The following is an 18,825-nucleotide window of genomic DNA, read 5'->3' on the forward strand; positions in this document are numbered from 1 at the left end:
CTATTGGCGACGGCCCCCTTCTCGTCTCCATATTGTGTGATGTGCCCAAAATAAGAGCTTTGATGTATAACTGAACAGTGCATTCGCCCACTCCTTTCCCCCCAGTGCCCTGCCAGGACTTAACTTATAGATAAAGCACATGTGGGGAGGAAAACTGAGTCTCTAGTTACCATGAGGTAATATAAGATTTCCTACAAATGAAATAATAAAATGCTGTTATGAAATGCTGAATGAGCAAAGGAGGCTGAGACAGTTAAAGACACAGACAATCCTTGACACTCCACTTGCTGAGCACTCCATCACTGGTGTCACGTCTCATCAACAAGATGTTAATTTAATTTGACAACATCACATTGTAATAATTGAGATTAAGATAGAGCGAGGAGGAAAATGAGACAGTGGAAATAAATGGTGGAGATATTTGCTTTGGAAGTACCAATTTTCATCTAATGATCCTCTTAAAAAAAGACAGGAAAAGAAAAGGGAGATGATTATATGTGTTGCCATTCTGTACTGGTGTTATTAGTTCTGCCTTGCTTTTTAATTAGCTATCATCATGTAATATACACAAAGCCCACCTAGTAATTCTCAGCTACGTTTTGCTGTAATAAAGAGGCTGTGAAAGTGTTTTTGTCTCATTTATGTCCATCTTCTTCCTACATGCAGTACTTTTCTTTGCTCGATTATCTCTCTGTCCCACTCTTCTCTACTGCAGAGCTACATGAAGTGATTGCAAACGGACCCCGGTAGTGCAGTGGTTTCTGTGTACTGGCTGTCAGTCTGTTCAGATCTGTTTGTCTTCCCGTATCTGACATTTACATTGAGTTTCATCTATTTGCATCTATTCCATTCTATTCTATTCAGGCAGATAAACAGAAGGTGCGATTGCAGGACCACTGCTATGTTTACTTTGCAGCACACTGCTGATGTATCATCATACGTCTATCTTATTCTTCTTAGTCACGAGTGCTACATACTGACACGTCGGGAAATATACTGCAGCTCCATAGATAGTTATGTAGGACAACTGAGTGAATTAAAAATAGGCCTATTTCCCTTTATGCTGATAAGTTAGCTGCATCTGTTGCCAGATTGGGAATGCGTCTACTGGACAGAAAAATGTTTTTTCTCACATTAAAAAAATCTGTTTATTCTGAGTGGTCTAATTCACTACAGGACAGAGGACTATGTTATATACAGATGTGCTTCTACTAGCCTAACAATGCATTTTCTATACTGACATGACAGCAAATTTCTATGAGAACCCATCATAGTATACCACCTGAGTGGCAGAGGTGGCAAACTATCTGTGTTTATTTTCTTAGACTTATGATTTTTTATCATTCCTACTAGATATGTCTGCTTGCCGTCCTTGCTGCCTCCTGTTTATAAACATATCAATAAATGCAATGTCCCTTGAAGTTGTTAAAATGAAAACTACATATCTCTTAAAGTCCCTCAGCTGATAAGAATACCCATCCAATCCAAAGAACACCCTTTTTTTTAAAATACTTTTTTTAAAATATTGTGCTTGTTTGGGTCTCTGCTGAAAATCAAAGCTTTCCTTTGGGGAGTAACCACTGGCCTTTTAAAATCCTAGAATAATGCATGAAAACGAAAGGGGTACCGGGGTTCATAGTGCAGGAGAAGGACAGTCTGCTTATATGTGGTCAGATGTGTCTGCAGTTGCTTGAAGTCTGTGAATTATGCATTGGAAAAAGAAGCATGTAGATTTCTACTGGTGTCTGTGTGAGTGGGTGTGTGCAAAGAGACACCTGAGACATTAAGACTCATGGAAGTAGAGCCCCCTTATGCCCTCGTGGTACCCCATGCCCGAGGCTACAGATAGAGAGAGTTGTTGATATAGAGTGCAGCGTACCTATAGGACCAGACTACAGAATGGAGAGATTCAGGACTACAGAGTTCAGAGTGAAGTGAAAACACACAAAAAGCTTGAAATCAAGGGCACACTGGGAAACAAGGCGAGAGTAAAGAAAGGCACTGGGGGAGGGAGAGAGAGAGCAGGGTATCTTTTGAATAGCACAGAGAGCATCAAATCCCGTGTGCTGTTTAAATGAGATGGCCTCAACAGCAACCCTGGCATCGCAGTTTGTTTGATAATGGCATGTGTAAAGTGCAGCTTCCCTTGGTCATCAGCCTTAAACACTAGCACTGTTGCACATGCACGGTGAATTCCACTTGTGATTGTTTAAATATTACTTTAAAACCAAAATGTTTTCACTGTAAAAGAGTGGTGGACACAGGCCATGCAGGGTGATGAATCAGAACATGAAAATTGCGATGCGAGGTCACTAATATCCTGGGTAAAAGCGTGAAATAGAAATAGTAAAAAAAATGAGGTTTTAGAATTGTAGAAGATTCCTTCGATCAGACATGAGTATGTGGGGGGCAGGGATAGAAACGCCTATCCATCACTACGTCCTTTCTCTAAACTGCTTATCATCATTGCTGGGGGCTATCCTAGAACAAACTTAGTGAGTCATAGATTGGACAAGTTTTCAGTCTTTCAGCATCATCACTTTTAGACAAGCATGCGCACCCTCAGTCAGACCTACCGGTTGCCAGTTAGTCCAACCTATGTCTGCGCACCCTGTCAAGATGTTTTAATGTTGTGGGGATGTCATCTTTTTGTGCCAGAGGCAGAGAAATGGTGACAGGTGGATGAGATCAGAACAGTTATCCAGACTGTTGTTAGGTGACCAAAAATATATAAAACCTATTAACCTATTAATTATATTTTTTAAGTCCTCTATATCTACATCATCAGCTGGTTTTTTGTAACTTGAAGCAGCGGTCCCCAAACTTTTTTCCGCCAAGGACCTGTTTATGTCTGACAATATTTTCACAGACCAGCCTTTAAGGTGTCGCGGATAAATAGAACAAAATAAAACCAGTACGGCACCAAAAAACAAAGAAGATTTATTCCTAACACACGGGAAAAGACCCAGGGAAACTGAGTTAACGATAAAAACGATGAAAAATAATGATAAAAACTGATAAAAGTGCTGAAAACCATGAATTTCACACCCGAGCCTCAAATCTCACAGCCCGGTACCAAACAACTCACGGACTGGTAACGGTCCATGGCCCGGGGGTTGGGGACTGCTGACTTAAACCCTTAGTTTGTTTAAGGTTAACAAACTGTGAGCAATTAAGCCCTCACAGGTTTACATAAAGATACCAAGTCTTGGCATCCAACACACGCAGCCCGTTTGGAGGTCAGTTCCCAAATTTTAATTTACAAGGAATCTTTACTCTGCAGGTCTTTGCCTAAATCCCTTCCCACTACTTCACTTCATCTCTCCCCTCTATGTTAGTTCTGGGTAATTACCCATTTACAGTGTTTCCCTCACTCCCAGTGAATTCAAATCAGATCACTTGCACTGGTGGGTGACTGCAAACATAATCCACCTGCCATAAAAAGCCTCTGGACCACTATGTAAAATTGCCATTCACTACTGGATTATGGGGCTTTGCGTTATTGTTCCAGCTGTGTACCTTTACAGGTGATCGCGCTCACCTGTAAAATAAAACATCAAGAGCTAATTGAGCAGTGTGCAGAATGATGCTGTACAGGCGTACGCTCTGCTCCCATATGCACACACAGAAGCGCAAATACAGGCTGCCCGCACATACACAGAAATGCGCGCCTCCCTTCAACCAGTCCCAAATTCCCCTATGTCTTTAAAAGAAAGTGCAGACTGATTAAAGTCAGAGTTTTATGGGGAACTGTGAAGAATATGACAAAATAAATAAATAAAGCCAGAGTGTCTTGCCCCCTAGGCAACAGCCGTTTATATGATAATCAGCTCTACTCTAATTTGCATTTAATTCTATTTAAAAAAAATGACTTCTTAAAAAAGGGAGTTGAGGAGGACAGGAAAATTGTGTATGAGAACAAGATGTTCAACAGTAGGAAAAGGAAACAGGATTCATCATCTTTCACTGTTATCCATTAAGCAGTCACTGGTAATCTGGTAATCACTGATTCATGTCAACTACATTTTTGCATGAAGCAAATGAAGCTCATTTATCTTGTTTGATAGTTTTTTATTATTCTTGATAGCAGCATTATAATGTTATCTGGACACTGGGATGCTAACACCTTCAGCATGCCTCTTATGTTGTAATAGCAGCCTTGAAATGGAAAGCCATTAGTTGGGAGCTCGGCTTATTCATAATAACATGAATTCATTTGCCTAAAATCATTAAAAATGCACTATGCTAAAAAGCAGAATTTACTAAACTAACCAATTAGAGAAGAATTTAGAATTATAAGATCTATTTGCAGCCTGACAAATACCAGAAATGCATTATGCTCTGATGTAGACTTCAGGATTTAAGAATTCGCTCAACTAGTTTGTCTGATCTCTACCTTAAGAGAGCATAAATGAATGGCCTCAAGTCTCAGAGGACTGAAGCAATGTTTCACCCGTCCACACACAAACCTTTGTAGACCTCTAAGTTAAGTTAGTCATGAACATAATAGCTCGTGTCAGCTAATACGAGCAGCTGTATGACATTTTAACTGGCAAAAACCTCAGTGAGTGTGAGCTAAAATTGCTGCTACCCAAATGTTATGCTGTGCTGGACTAAGCTGTCCTCACGAGACTGTAAAAGTCAATTTTAAAATGTGCATTCCATCTACAAACTTTTGCATTTGAATTTGAGAGAAATTTAAGAAAAAGGAGCTTCCCTACCCAGCAATAGTTTCAACCACAGCTACAGGTAACTGCTTTAAATAAGGCAGGAAAAATGAGTTGTACTTTTAGTACTCTAAACCGATATGGATAACTTTCCATAACAGGTAAAAAAAAAAAAAAAAAAAAAAAGGTTGCAGAGCTGGCTGATGTGATTTGGCCTGTCCTTGTACCCTTCCCCTGGGATCTACCCATCTGTCTCTCTCTGGCTCTGTGGATTCCTGCAGCATGCTGGGCCTGATTACCTTTACATTTAAACAAACAGCTCCAGCTCTTTGGAGGCAGTCAGCCATGAGCTTTGACAGGGGGTTAGGCAGTTTTGGGAGAAGACTGATAAGGAGATAAATATGTTGTCTTTTCTCCACGGAGAAAATAGCCAACCCATACATACAAACACACGCCATCCACTGGAGGCATTGATTCCCTATCTCATAATCCTCTTACTTTAACCATTACTGCTACCTCAAACCTTTCCCCAAACAAAGTCCTACTTTTAAAATATATTATTTTAAATAGTCACCCAAACTTGAAGCAACATAAGACTTTTCAATTAATACTCCATTATTGAAAATAGTAAACACTAAAATTGAAAAATATCAGCCAAACAAAAAAAAGCCCCTCAAAAAGATCTAAATGGAAATTACAGGAACACATCATGAATCCTTGACACTCACACGCTCTCACACACACACTGGGAGGCTGTCTTTGCCTTTCAAAAGTGGCCCCTCTGCCTGTCTGCTGGTGTGGAATCATTTTGTTCGGCTGAGTGCTTCTCCAGAAAATCGCAGACGGGCCATAGAGTGGAGCGAGAGAGAACAAGAAGGAATAAAAGCAGGTTATAATGTAAGACACTTTTTGGACATCAGTTCCTGTATGGTACACAAAGACTTGCACCACATTACTGCAGCGTATTAGGCCTTACTGACTAGTTTAACAGAGGGGGGTCAAACGATTTAGAGAGGAAAGACTAACTGCCATTAGAAAATGACTGATAACTGTTAGAGAGGCATGCCTATAAAATATTGTCAGTATATACATGGTTAGATGGCTTCAGGTCAGCCTTGAATGTGTTTAATCCAGAGAGTCTGGTGGCTCATGCCAATCCAGCCCATTATTATGTTGATCTTTCATTTAATTTGTCTCCAATTCAGCTTGAAAATGTTTATTTGGGTTGTGATCTGGAGGTCAAAGTGGATAAAGATATGAATTTACGATAGATAGATAGATAGATAGATAGATAGATAGATAGATAGATAGATAGATAGATAGATAGATAGCTTTCAAAACAAGCTACCAGAATGACAAATTCTTGTGGTCAGAGTTTTCAGATAAGTGCTTCTTCTTCATCTTATAATGTACAATAGTGGTTTAGCCCAGATACTTTCATTGATAAAATTAATTTCGGATCTTGATTTTAAGAGCACAATGTTTTCTCTTCTGCTTTGTAAAGAAGAAGACGACTTAGATTTACAAGTGTGTGAGGGGAAATATTTTTCCTCCTATGGTCACACAGTACAATAAACTGCAGTAACAGAAAAAGAAACTTTACACAGGACTGGTAATTCTGTTGCCCTCAAGTCCTGCATAAGTCTTATACATGTACGTCTTTGGGGCTAGTGTTAGGATCATCAGCGTAACTTTGTGCTGAACATTGGGGGGGGGGGGGGGGGGGTCAAGATCTCTGTCTAAATAAATAAATAAATCTGGGTAAATTCCCAGATGATTAAACATGCAACTATTTTGCTGGTAATACCTGAAATGAGTAAAGAAAATCAACAACCTATTTATGCAACATAATTCATAATTTTATTGGGGGGGGGGGGTGGTATATATTAGTTGGGTCTTATTATTGGGGGGGGGGGGGGGGTCATAACCCCCCTAACCCCCCTTGAAATTACGCCCCTGGTTAGTGGGATCCTTGAGGCAGAGATAAGGTGCCGACCAACCAGGGATTTATTCAGCAACACTCAACGACACAGAAAATCTAACAAAACAAAATAAAAATACATTACCCACCAGTGACTTGTGGTCCAGCAGCAGACTCCAGACTTTTATTGACTGCTACTAATCGAGTCCTAAGCCATATCTGATACAACTGTGTAAGGTTACATATTAAACTAAACTAATAAAGGCAACACACAGCTTGCATAACAGTCTTTATTAACATTAAATCAATACAACAGAAAAGGCAGCAACTATTAAATTCACATTTCCCCACTTGGCCTACAAGCTTTGATCTAAATGAGAGCAGATATGCCTATCAGGTTACCTTTGAATGACACTCAGGATGGCTGGGAACTCTTTTGGCTCAAACACACAGGTAAAGAAAACAGTCTTGCATTTAAAATCTTTCAAAACTTTAAAACTATTTTAACTTTAAAACTTTCAAACTAATCTATATTTCTGTTCCTAGAGCAGACTTTCACCAGTACCAGCTGGAAGTCTATCCACAAGGAAGCAACTACGGAAAAACATCAATCAATAAAAGATAGCAAATTTTTTTCTGTGAGTCTTTATTCTTCTATACAAATAGTATCACAGTTACTCATGTGTAAACGAAGACAACCTGCATTACAGCAAAGTCAATCTTGATTATTAGATTATAGAGACTGTTTGCAGGTGATGAGTTACACCATGAAATAATAATGGTAGCATATTTAGGTAAATTTAATCTCAGCTATTTCGCTCTAAAAGACAGTCAATAGTTGTCCACACTGTAAATAGTTGCACTAAAATCCTTAACAGTTAAAACACCCACATCTTTCTGATGTGTGTTCTCTTAAAGGATCCCACATTTAAACATTCAAAACACTTTGAGAATTGATCCAAAGCAACTGGAAATGTTCTTTTAGACAGATTTCACTTTCTACTTCTACTCGACAAAGCACACTTAGACAAGTACAGGCAATTGGCTTATCACTGCTAATTCAGTGAATTATGAACAAAGCACACTGGGTGTTTGCACAGTTTCCATCCCTCATGTTCAGAGTTGAGCTCACTAACAGTAATTATACTGCGAGAAAGCATCATACCTGCAATTGGAGTTAAACTGCAGACAGCTACACCTATCAGTAGACTCCACGCTGTCACTCACGCATTCAGTCTCTTAGCTCAAACCTGGCTCAAGATAACACTCAATACTCTGGCTGAAATGATGGTATCAGACACGTAAGCTTTACAAGTGGGTCTCCTAAGGTTAGAGGGCTTTATGAGGTGGGTTTCCCATTTCCACCTCAGCCCCAAGTCCAGTCTCCATCGCATTATCACAGGTACATACTACTGCTCACTGCCCCTGGGAAATCATGGGCTATGAAGGAAGCCCTGTCACAACATTTACCATGAGTGGAATTGTAATTACTGACATATTTTTTTATGAGACGGGCTGTTTCATTGGTTTGTAAATGTTACTGCCATGACATACAGTATTTAAACTTGCTATTACCTCCCTTGAGACGTGGGCTTGTTTTGCTACATGGTTTCATCACCGACCTTATTCACTGAGTTTCTTTGCAATAAATAATGAATGTTAAGCCACAAGCTAGGTTTCCCGAAGCTCGGGATCCTGGACATGTTTCTGGAAACTTACAGGACACCGTTATAAATATAACACGCAACACAGCCATGAGATAAGTAATGTGGACTTAAGTCATAGTTGAACAAGTATTAGTCACACAAACAGAAATAAGGGTTAAAAACCCCAAAGTTTTAAAGTAAGATGAACCGCACTCTTTTTGGCAGGGTATAAATCATTTTTGTATAATTTTCCTCATTTGCTATCGAAACCTCGCAGATGAAGGACACTTTATCTTGTTTCAATACCAGTGAATTATTGATAAGCTAATTTCAAATGTGAAATATGGTTTTGTGTGTCACCTCTATGATTAATTTAAGTACTCTTGTGATTCACCTGCTTCAGCATCTCTGCCAAAACTGCATACTGTGAAATTATTGCCAGCTCATGGCCTCACCTATTTATATGAGAAAGTCTTACATACTGTATATACCATGTAACTGTGCAGTTCGTGCCTGTATTTTTTCAGGATCTATTTTACTCACTGACCACTTTATTCAGTACACCACTGCTTGTAAGTGCCCATATCTAATCAGGCAGTAACATGGGAGCAGCATATAGGCATCGTCAAGTTGAGCTGAAATTCAAACTGAGCATCAGAGTGAGGAAGGTTTGGGGAACTGTCTGGCATGTTAGACAGGCAGGTCAGAAACTGATGATCCACTGAGAATTTCCCACACAGCCATCTTTAGGGTTTACAAAGAATTGTCTGAAAGAAAAATATCCAGCAAGTGGCGCTTCTCTGAGCAAAACTAGCCGAACTGTTTTGAGCTGATAGGAAGGCAACAGTAACTCAGATAACAATGAGTTACAACCAAGGTATGCAGTAGAGCATCTTCGAACACAACACACTGAACCTTGAAGCAGTGAAAAATTGCATTGGCTGCCATTTGTGACAGTTAAGAACACCAAAAATGTTAAAAATGTTGCCTGACCTGAAGAGTCTTGATTTTTGCTGTGACATTTGGATGGCAGGGTCAGAATTTGGCACAAACCATGAATGAAACATGAAAGCATGGATACATCCTGCCTTGCATCAACTGTGGATACTATTTTGAAATATTTGCTGAAAGTGAAAATGATTTTTAACTTATCAATGTGGCGCAACCCTGTATTACAGAAATATCTTTCTACAGTAAATGAAACACAGTGATCTGATTTAAAAACAACAACAAAAAACAGCTGTTTAAATGGTGGTTGCTTAAAATTCAAGTTATTTACGAACATACGACAAAAAGCTAAGGTTTTATTGTTCTTTTTTTTTTTTTAAATATATAGTTGTATTGGAACTAACAGAAAAAGGAAAAACATAAAGCCAGGTTTGAGCCAGAAGTACAAAAAGGGAAAACTCAGAAGAAAGGAGCACACAGCATGTGGGAGAACACAACAAGGAACTGAGGAAAACTAAGGGCTTAAATACAAACTGGAGGCAATAGCGAAAGAAGACTGTGGGAAAACGAGACACAGTCGAGCAGAATCTAGCTAACGAGACAAAGAGGAAGCAAAAAAAAGAACACAATGCACACAAAGCAAGAGACAAACAAAATAAAACAGGAAGTAACTAAACACCTGACACAGAGATGGAGAAGGAAAAGGAAGAACAAGAAACAAGAAACTGATTATAAACTAAAACTATTAGCAGAACCCAGATAACTAATCTAAAAAAAAGTCTGAGAATATAAATACTAAAAACAGAGAACCAAAAAAGGGCTAAAGGGCACTTAAATCTTAATGGACTAAGGAAACTAAAGACTAATATACAATGAAACTCAAATTATAAGCAAAATTTGGAACTAATAACACAACTAGAATAAAGAAAAGACAAAACTCACAGCACTGAGTCCACGACCCAGGAACCATGACAGTTTACATCTCTCCACCTTGAATCTCTTCCTCACATGTTTCTCTCACATCCTTGTAGAGATTAGCTGAGATGCAAGGAAGGAGCAAAGGAAGCAATGAGAAATGTTAGCATCACACAGCACAGCCACTGTTCTCAGACTGCCCTCTAAATGACTTTAAACAGCTCGCCTAACGTCAGTGTGGACGGCTCCTGTTTACTTGTCTCATATTCTTTGACTAAGCTGTGAAGCACTTTGTGACACCTGCATTAGAGAGGACATTTTTTTGCACATTTTTTCCACTTTGTGTGAATTCCCGACTGTTTTGTAGCATAGGTTTCAATAAAAAATATCATGTTTGAATGCAAAAATGTTGCTTTATTGTACGACAACACTGACTGTTAATTTTAGTAATCAGCATGGCGAGATCTTGTACTGGCTCTTAGTTTCCTGGTAACATAGCAATAGTGCTTTTTATTCTTCTTACCTGGAGAACTGGACCATTAATTTTTAAAAATATGTTTTAAACCGTTAAGTTGTCACACTAACAGGAATCAGCTAATCAGAAACCAAAGCCATGTTTGCTTGGTCAAATCATTTACCCTTTTTTGTAAGGGAACATCTGTCTGCCCTGCAATTCTGCACTTTCTCCTCATTTGAAATACATTCCCTCACATAGGTCGGAATAATGTCGGGGTAGTGTGACAAGGTGCCACATGTGGGAGGCAGTGATGGAGGGACAGAGGTTGTGCGAGGCAGAAAGTGAAAGGGCGAGCTGAGCTGGTACAATCACATGCCTGCTGGGTTGCAAGCGGAGAGCAGACAGCTGGGGAGGAACTGAAAACCTTCTGAGCAGTGTAGGTGTAATCATGGCTCTATTGTAGTGAACAGTTGGGCCTCTGGCGCTGCGAGCAGCAGGGAGCCGAAACCCAGGCGCTGCCCCTTCAAATCACCATGTCTTTAACATTTCTGACAAAATAAGAACAAAACATTGTACTTAGAAGTCTGTAGGCTGGCCATCGGCTTTACTAGGTTGGATAAAAAAAAGTTAGCGTGACTTTTATCGTAGTGATAGCATTTTTAACTTACAAGTTACTCGCTTAATCGACGGGTCGCAGATGGATTTTTGACCGACAGCAGCAGGGCCACACATTTGGAGTAGCTGGACGTTCAGTTAGTTGCTTTCTGTCAATCCATTTGTCTTATTAAGTTGGGTTTTTTTTTTAAGATATAGTGAATCACATCGTCATACGGTTTGAAATGACAAAGTTTCATATTTGTTCTGGCTTTACTCTGCTAGGATCTAAGGTGACTATATGTTACAATCAACTGTTGAAATGTTTTGCTAAGCCTGATTTATAAATACTAATTATTATAAAATATCCCTTTTGTTACACTTTTCTCAGATATGATGTTTTTTTTAAAGGTTTGTTTAAGTTGCATTCAGGTGCTCTACTCAGAAACATTGCAGAAACTGTCATGTTGGGCAAGAGTGTGGTTTATTCAGCTTGTATACCATCATTAAAATTTTTTCACTTACTTCGAAGCTTCTGCCACCCAAACATGTTAAATAAGTAGATAAATAAGCTCCAGCTGACACAGGCCCAATCAATAAAACATTTAAAAGTATTTAAAAGAGCCGCATCTTTTGCTTATCACCACTGATCTCTAGACCATGTGGCTAGAAAAGCTCACACTCAATACACCTGTCTTTTCTGAGCAGTGAAATCAATTCAGTTTCTGTGCTGTTATAAATATCATAGATAAGTAAATCCCGAGCAAATGAAGCACTTAAGAAGGAAGAAGCATGGTGGCGTGAATCCAAAGTAGCATCAAGGGCTTCAGGTTATTTTTACAAGACGAATTAACTTAGACTTCGTCAGAAAATGTATTAAACATATCCAGTATGTGCTAGGAAGAATACTAGAAGAATACTAACTAGCTGTGATGAAACATTGTTTATCTTGTTCAAAAAATACACGCATTATGGCATAAATTCAGGGGCTGATGGAGAACAATCTGCATTTCCTCAGAGAGAAGCAAAGTGCAAAGTATTGGTGCTGTTTTTGCAGTCTTTTGTTTAATGAGCAGCAGCGATATGCTACCAGCGTGAGCCGTATTAAATATCACATCCTCGGTCTTTGAGGAACTGTAATATCAAAAGCTTTAAATGTTTTAACTTTATATATTTTACTTGTTTTTCTCCTCTTTAACCAGCGCTGTATTTTCTTCTGCTTTGTAAGAGCCGTGTTTAATTATTTGTCGAATTAATTGAATAAATAATAGAGTAATTTGGGGCTTTTAAGCTCGTCCAATTGAAGAGCATAATTTACGTTTACACAACAGTGTGAATGAATTTGGCTCCATACTGAGAGTGACACACTAATGAATTAACTAAGTGCACTCTTGGACAGAGTCTAATCTCGTTGTAGGGACTGCTCCCTCAAGGACTCCTAGAGGAGACCGCTGACATTTAACCAGTGGAATCCTCACAGGTCCAGCCCTCAGGGGATTCAAGCCCTGTTAAAGTCCGACAGAGAAGCTGCGGCGTGTAGTCCTGGTCCATCCAGCTCTGACTCTCTGCGGCCTCAGAAGTGCCGCTGCCATTAAAAACCGGAAATTTTAAACATAGAGGACTAGTAGTGGAGAAGGCAGGGCAAACACACCGTACGATAAAGCAGAGGCAAAGTTAAAAGCGAATGGGGACCCCCTTCTTTATTAGAAATGTCTCATGGTTGTTAGTGACAGGCCTTCAGTTTGATTTCCTCATCTGTATTCTCTGTCTTCCCCTTCCTTTTATCGCAGTCTGCGTTCTTTCAGTCTCCTTACAACTTGTAGTCTGTTTTTTCGTGTCACATTTACGACCTTCTTCATACTTTTGTCTTTGCAGAGTTAAGATGAAACACTGAAATAGTAAGTTTTCATTTGCTTTGGAGTAGAACTTACACTGTTTAAGGTTTATTAATTGGAAATCATTCCTAAGAAATTCTGCTGCCTATGTTAGTCAGAGGACTTCACTGAGCACATCAGAGGTGTTCAGCTAATCTTGGACTGTTCGATTTTTCAGAAACGGTCCCAGCACCGTCCTCTGGGTGTGCATGATAGGATGTGATCTGAAATATTTTGGTTAAGTGTGTCTTGCATAAGCTATTTATTCTCAAGGATTTGTCTCTGTCCCTGATAAGAATCCTTGGCTACTGCAAACTGTGCACAACATGCTTGATAAGAAAGGTGATGTACCAAGAAATTCACCAGACGTATATTGATATTATATACATAGAGTACTCTTCGTCCAGTGCTTTGCCTTTTAAGTGCTGTCTGACAACTGGCGTGACTTTCTTTTAGCCACACTTCTACAGCCTAATTGACGTAATGCTGCACAGGCAACTGTCCAGCATCTATCTATCTGTAGAGGATCTCAGAGGTATTACTGAAGTGAGCACTACTTTCTTGGTCACTTGCCTTCCTTCCTTAAACTTTTACTGAGTTGGCTGAAAGGCCAAGTCAGAAATGTGCTTCCTGATTTCTTCCTTTTCACAATGATGCCCACAAAGCTCCTGGGAAGTTTCATCGATGCCGCAGTTTCTCTCACTCTTTCATTGATCGGTGCTGCAGCATAATTGTATTTTGAAATTTTTTGGACTATAGAAATGTAATGATACTTTTTTTTTGCTCTGTTATTGTACAGTAGGTTCTGTAAAATCTATCAAACTGATTACAATAACACAGGTAGCAATTAAAAATGTCTTTTTTTTTTTCATTTTAAATATTAGTAGGAGTATTTAGTGGGAGCACTTTTGCATTTGAGGGTTTTTTATGTTCATTTTTTATGCATTTCAGCGTTACTGTGACACAAAATTAGTATTAGCTCTCAGTTAATATTTGAATTGTACCATAAACAGAATGCTCCTCCGTCTCTATCTTTCTATATATCTCTGCTGTATGTTTCTCCTTCTTTCATAAGTAGCAGCTCTCAGAGGGAGAAGAGTGATTCCCACAGTGCACTTCAGATAAGACACAGCAGGGAACTGGCTTCATCCCTCCTCAACCATCTCTCCACTTAACATTCTTCTTCCCAAGGAAATAGCCCCATTTATTCAAAAGCTGCAAAGCACTGTCAAGGCTTATATGCTGGAATATGTGCCGTGACAAACCAATTGGCTTTTGCTCTTTTGAAGGTATAGGTAGTGACACATACATGGTTCTCAACTAGCATTCAGTAGTATCCAGTTTAGCTGCCAGTGCTCACCCATTCTTGTGTCCTTGTTGTTTACTGTCTGTCTCATTTATGGAGAAATGATTGCGTAGTCTTATAGGTTAATAAAACCAGAATTATTCACTGCCTTGTATTTTGCGCCTGGTCACTCACATCGACTTCACACGAGTCCAATCAATAGCCCAATAGGAAGGGTACTGTGAACAATTGGAAAGGAGAAAAGTGCTAGTAGAAGACAGTATTGTGTAGTGGCTGCTTAGAGAATATTTCAGGCCGTGGAGCTCTCTTTAGTGTTGGACTGCTGGAATGCAGAGAAATCCATCAAGAGGAGCTGACGATCCAAGGAAACTCTTTAAATAGGTTGCTTTATTGTTTTGCTCTTAGTATTAAAATGCACCGTTTATGCAAACTGAGCAGTTTGACCTTCAGAGACTAAAGGGAAGCAAGAAGATAAGACTGAATAATGTGACTGGTTAATGTTCGCATTCAGTTTTCAGGGAGAGATTCCAAAAAAATCGAATAGCGGCTCAGACGCGAGCTTCACCCGCACGCAGGCGAGCCCGCTAACCTGAGCAGCACCACACTGGCACACTGACACATTCTGCTGAGAGTTGGTCATCTGCACATCCTGGCAAAGCTTTGAACTGTTGTTGCTTGAAGTGCTTTGAATGCTGTGCCTCTGTCAAATCTGAGAGATCAAAACTGGCGCTGGCGTGTGCGCGCGTGTGCGTTTACATATATGAGCGCGTTGCGTTATTTACCGAACCTTGCGGCGTTTGACCCTGGCGGTGTTTATGAGTTATTGTTTCACAGGTTGCTGCGCAAAGAGAGATAGAAGGTGGCATGCTTCAGGGGAAGAAAAGGATACATCAGATCACATTCTTTATCCACACACACACACACACATTTAGATATCATCCTAACACTCTTCCTTTTTCCAAAAAGTGCCACACACACACACACACACACACACACACACACATACATGCATTCACCCAACACTTAACCATCAAACTGCCTCCTTGACATCAAAGCAGAATTGATAATGTCGACATCCATTCCACACACACACACACACGTTACATGCAACAGTATTTAATTAATTCACCTAGAGTTTGATTGCGTATATTTTCATCCAATTAATTTGTTGCTGTGCTCGGGTGTCGCGCTGCAGGCTGCGGGGTACCTTTAGAGGTGTTTCCAATTTCCTCCTAAGCAGACAACTTGACAAACATATTAAATATATCAGAGAAATGCAGCTTAGATGTTTATTCAAATGCAGTTATTGTTGTGGGGGAGTGGATTAGTAACTCTGTTCCTTCACTCGGCAATTGTCAGCCAGGTTACACTCAAAGTGATGCAGCAGAGCTTCTCAGGGACCCAAAAAGAGAGAGCAGAGCATGGAAAGTGACTGAAAGCTGTCAGCTCTGGTTGTTGTTCTCAATTTTTAAAAATTAGTTTTTATTTTCATTTTTTTCTAACAAGAAATAGATTTTCTGCTCTTCCTTTTTCGCTCTTATTGCCACAGTGTCGTCCCCTGTAGTCAGAGCAACTGCACTAAAAGAAATATAATGTTAACCTGAGGCCTCCGATTACATCTGAGCATTCACAACTTTCAGACCTACTTTAAAAAAAAAAAAAAAAAAAAAAAAAAGTAAATTATATTAATTTTCACTACATAAATCTGAGAAACGATCCGGGACCCCGTCTGCATACATTACACAACACAGCGAGGATTCCAGGGTTAAAAAACTTGCTCTGTTACTCTCGTTGACATTTGTTGCTCTCCTTAAATTCTCATATGTCAATCTAGCTTAATGTGGTTGGACAGACCCGTTTGCGATGCTGTTTATGTTTGCATGCAGAGACCACTGCGAGAGAGCAGAGCACACATTTCATTACACAAATTACAAATGCGTACACACATATGCCCACGCGAGGTCTGATTCTGCTCATACTGTCTACCCCCTCTAACCCAGGCGTTCACACACAGTTACACAGTTTCATAGACTCTGACACACCACTATTTACACACACACACATGCACATGCAAATAGACTTCTACACTCCCCTGACACCAGTGCAGACAGACTGTGGGGTCAACTGCTCTCTTACTGTGTCACTTTAGCTCTGGCTCAGGGCCCAGCTCAGTTCAACACTATGACCTCCCCATGTGGTCACACTCTGCCCCTGCGATAGACAAGACCACACACACACGTAAACGTAGACACCCATACATACACACACATACACACACACACTCTCTGGTCTGTGTCTACAGGTCTGGTAAACAGGAGGAGAGAGTAGAAGACCTGTGCAAGTGGGGTTTTTTTTTTTCTTTTTTAGTGGAATATCAGGATGCGTCCCATCCTCCTTCACGTCCTTTCCCCTCTGTACCTGTACACATTCTCATTTCTTATTAATCGTGCATGTATGTGTGGCTGTTTTGAGATAAAATTCCAATTAATGATGCCGTTGTTCCACAGACTTTTCGGGCTACCTGGAAAATGTGTGTCTTTATACAGCCTTCTCTTTTTTTTATTTAATTTTTTCTTTTGTTTGCTTGTTTTTTTATTTCACACATGACCCTCTGGTGTAGCATCTTGCAGCCTTTCTGGGCATTTCATATATCTTTGCTTTTAGCTTTTTGATACCCAAGACCATTTCTGTGGGCAACACAGATAGGCAATGCATATATTTACAGACAGCAAAGCGCAACAAATACTTTCTGTTGTAGGGATAGATGCATTATTGTAACAACAACAGTTTGCCTTACCCCGGCAAGTTGCTCTTTCACTTGCAAACAAGAGGGTTAAGTCTGCCATAAATTTGTCTTGTGTGCCTGATCTCCACGGACAACTCAAAGCAAACGTTGGGGTTATGGTTTCACATTCGCGTCGGTTTAGCTGTATTACTGAAATCATTGCTTTTATTTATCCAGATGGACTACAGATACTTTGTTATTAGATGTCATTATTCATGGGAAACGCTGCAGGGGATCAATCACAATCACAACCAAATTGTTTTGGATAATAATAATTATTAATTAAGTTAAACTGCCATCTGTTGCTTTCGTAGTTAATAAAGCCTTCCTGTACCTGCTTCATTCTTTATTTTTCTCTGACTTTTAAATGTAATTATAGGAGATATCTTCCTGCATACACTTGGGTTGTTGTTTGTATATATTCACTTCTCTGTGTGTCTTCTTCGATGCGTCTTTCAGGACACACCGGTGGGCAGATCCATATTCATGGTAAACGCCTCCGATCCAGACCAAGGCACTGGGGGCAGTGTTCTCTTCTCCTTTCAGCCACCTTCTGCCTTTTTCGCCATTGATGGCGCCCGAGGCACTGTCACTGTGACCAGAGCTCTGGACTATGAGACGACGACAGCCTACCAGCTCACCGTCAACGCTACGGTCAGCACACATACAGTATCAAAACTTAGTCTCTGTTAGCAAAATTGCATTAGCGCTGTTAAATGTATACTGTGTTTGTTTTTGTTTTTTGGTTTCTGAAAGGATCAAGACAAAATCAGACCTCTGTCACGGCTTGCCAGCTTGGCTATCACCATCACTGATGTCCAAGACATGGATCCCATTTTCACCAATCTGCCCTACAGTACCAACATACAGGAGGATGTTCCCCTGGTCAGTAATACAATCCCACTTTACATCTCACCACCACAGTGTGTACCCTCTTCAAGCAGCTTTCGTCTTTTCTTTCTTTCCATCCTGCTCTGATGCCAGAACATTCAACTTATCTTTTACCTCATTTCTCATATCCCGCTCCTCCTGTCCCATGCTCATGTTGCTCTTTGATTATTCAGTAGGTGTATACAACTCGTGCAAAGAAATATGATTAAAAACAAAGAGTTTCTAAAAGCAGAATGGGAGACTGAGCCTTTAGCTTTCAGGACGTTCTTCTGTGGAATCAGCTCCCAATCTGAATAGGATACAGATGGTTCGTACTTTTTAGGTTAGGCTTAAAATTCCCCCTTTTGATAAAGCTTATAGTAGATCAGCTGACCATGAATCCTCCCCTAGTTAGGCTGTAACAGGTCTTGGCTGTGGGGGTTTCCCATGCTGCTATGAGCATTTCTCCTTCACTCACCTCTATGTGTTTACAATTGAACTCACAGTGTGTCTTTTGTCCTGTCTCCCTCTCCTCACTGCCAAGTCTGGTTCTGCCAGAGGTTATTTCCTGTTAAAAGGGAGTTTTTCTTTCCCACTTTTGCCACGTGTTTGCTCAGAGGGGTCATTTGACTGTTGGGGTTTTCTCTGTATTATTTTTGGGGCCGTACCTTACATTACAAATTACCTTGAGGTGATTGTTGTTGTAATTTGGGCTCTGTGGTAAATGGCCTGTATTTATATAGCGCTTTACTAGTCCCTAAGGACCCCAAAGCGCTTTACATATCCAGTCATCCACCCATTCACACACTGGTGATGGCAAGCTTCATTGTAGCCACAGCCAC

General features: G+C 40.0%; 1 protein-coding gene across 1 annotated transcript in view; it reads left to right on the forward strand.

Moving 5' to 3' along the window:
* The window catches only part of cdh23 (cadherin-related 23), a 187,079-nt gene that overhangs the window by 57,056 nt on the left and 111,198 nt on the right, over window positions 1-18,825 (forward strand). Inside the window, exons 7-8 of the mRNA XM_040034470.1 lie at window positions 17,573-17,767; window positions 17,870-17,998. Of these exons, the coding sequence (XP_039890404.1) occupies window positions 17,573-17,767; window positions 17,870-17,998 (324 nt within the window). The remainder of the gene's footprint in view (window positions 1-17,572; window positions 17,768-17,869; window positions 17,999-18,825) is intronic.

The sequence above is a fragment of the Simochromis diagramma genome, unplaced genomic scaffold (genome assembly GCF_900408965.1).
Source record: "Simochromis diagramma unplaced genomic scaffold, fSimDia1.1 OVJJ01000481.1, whole genome shotgun sequence".
Lineage (NCBI taxonomy): Eukaryota > Metazoa > Chordata > Actinopteri > Cichliformes > Cichlidae > Simochromis > Simochromis diagramma.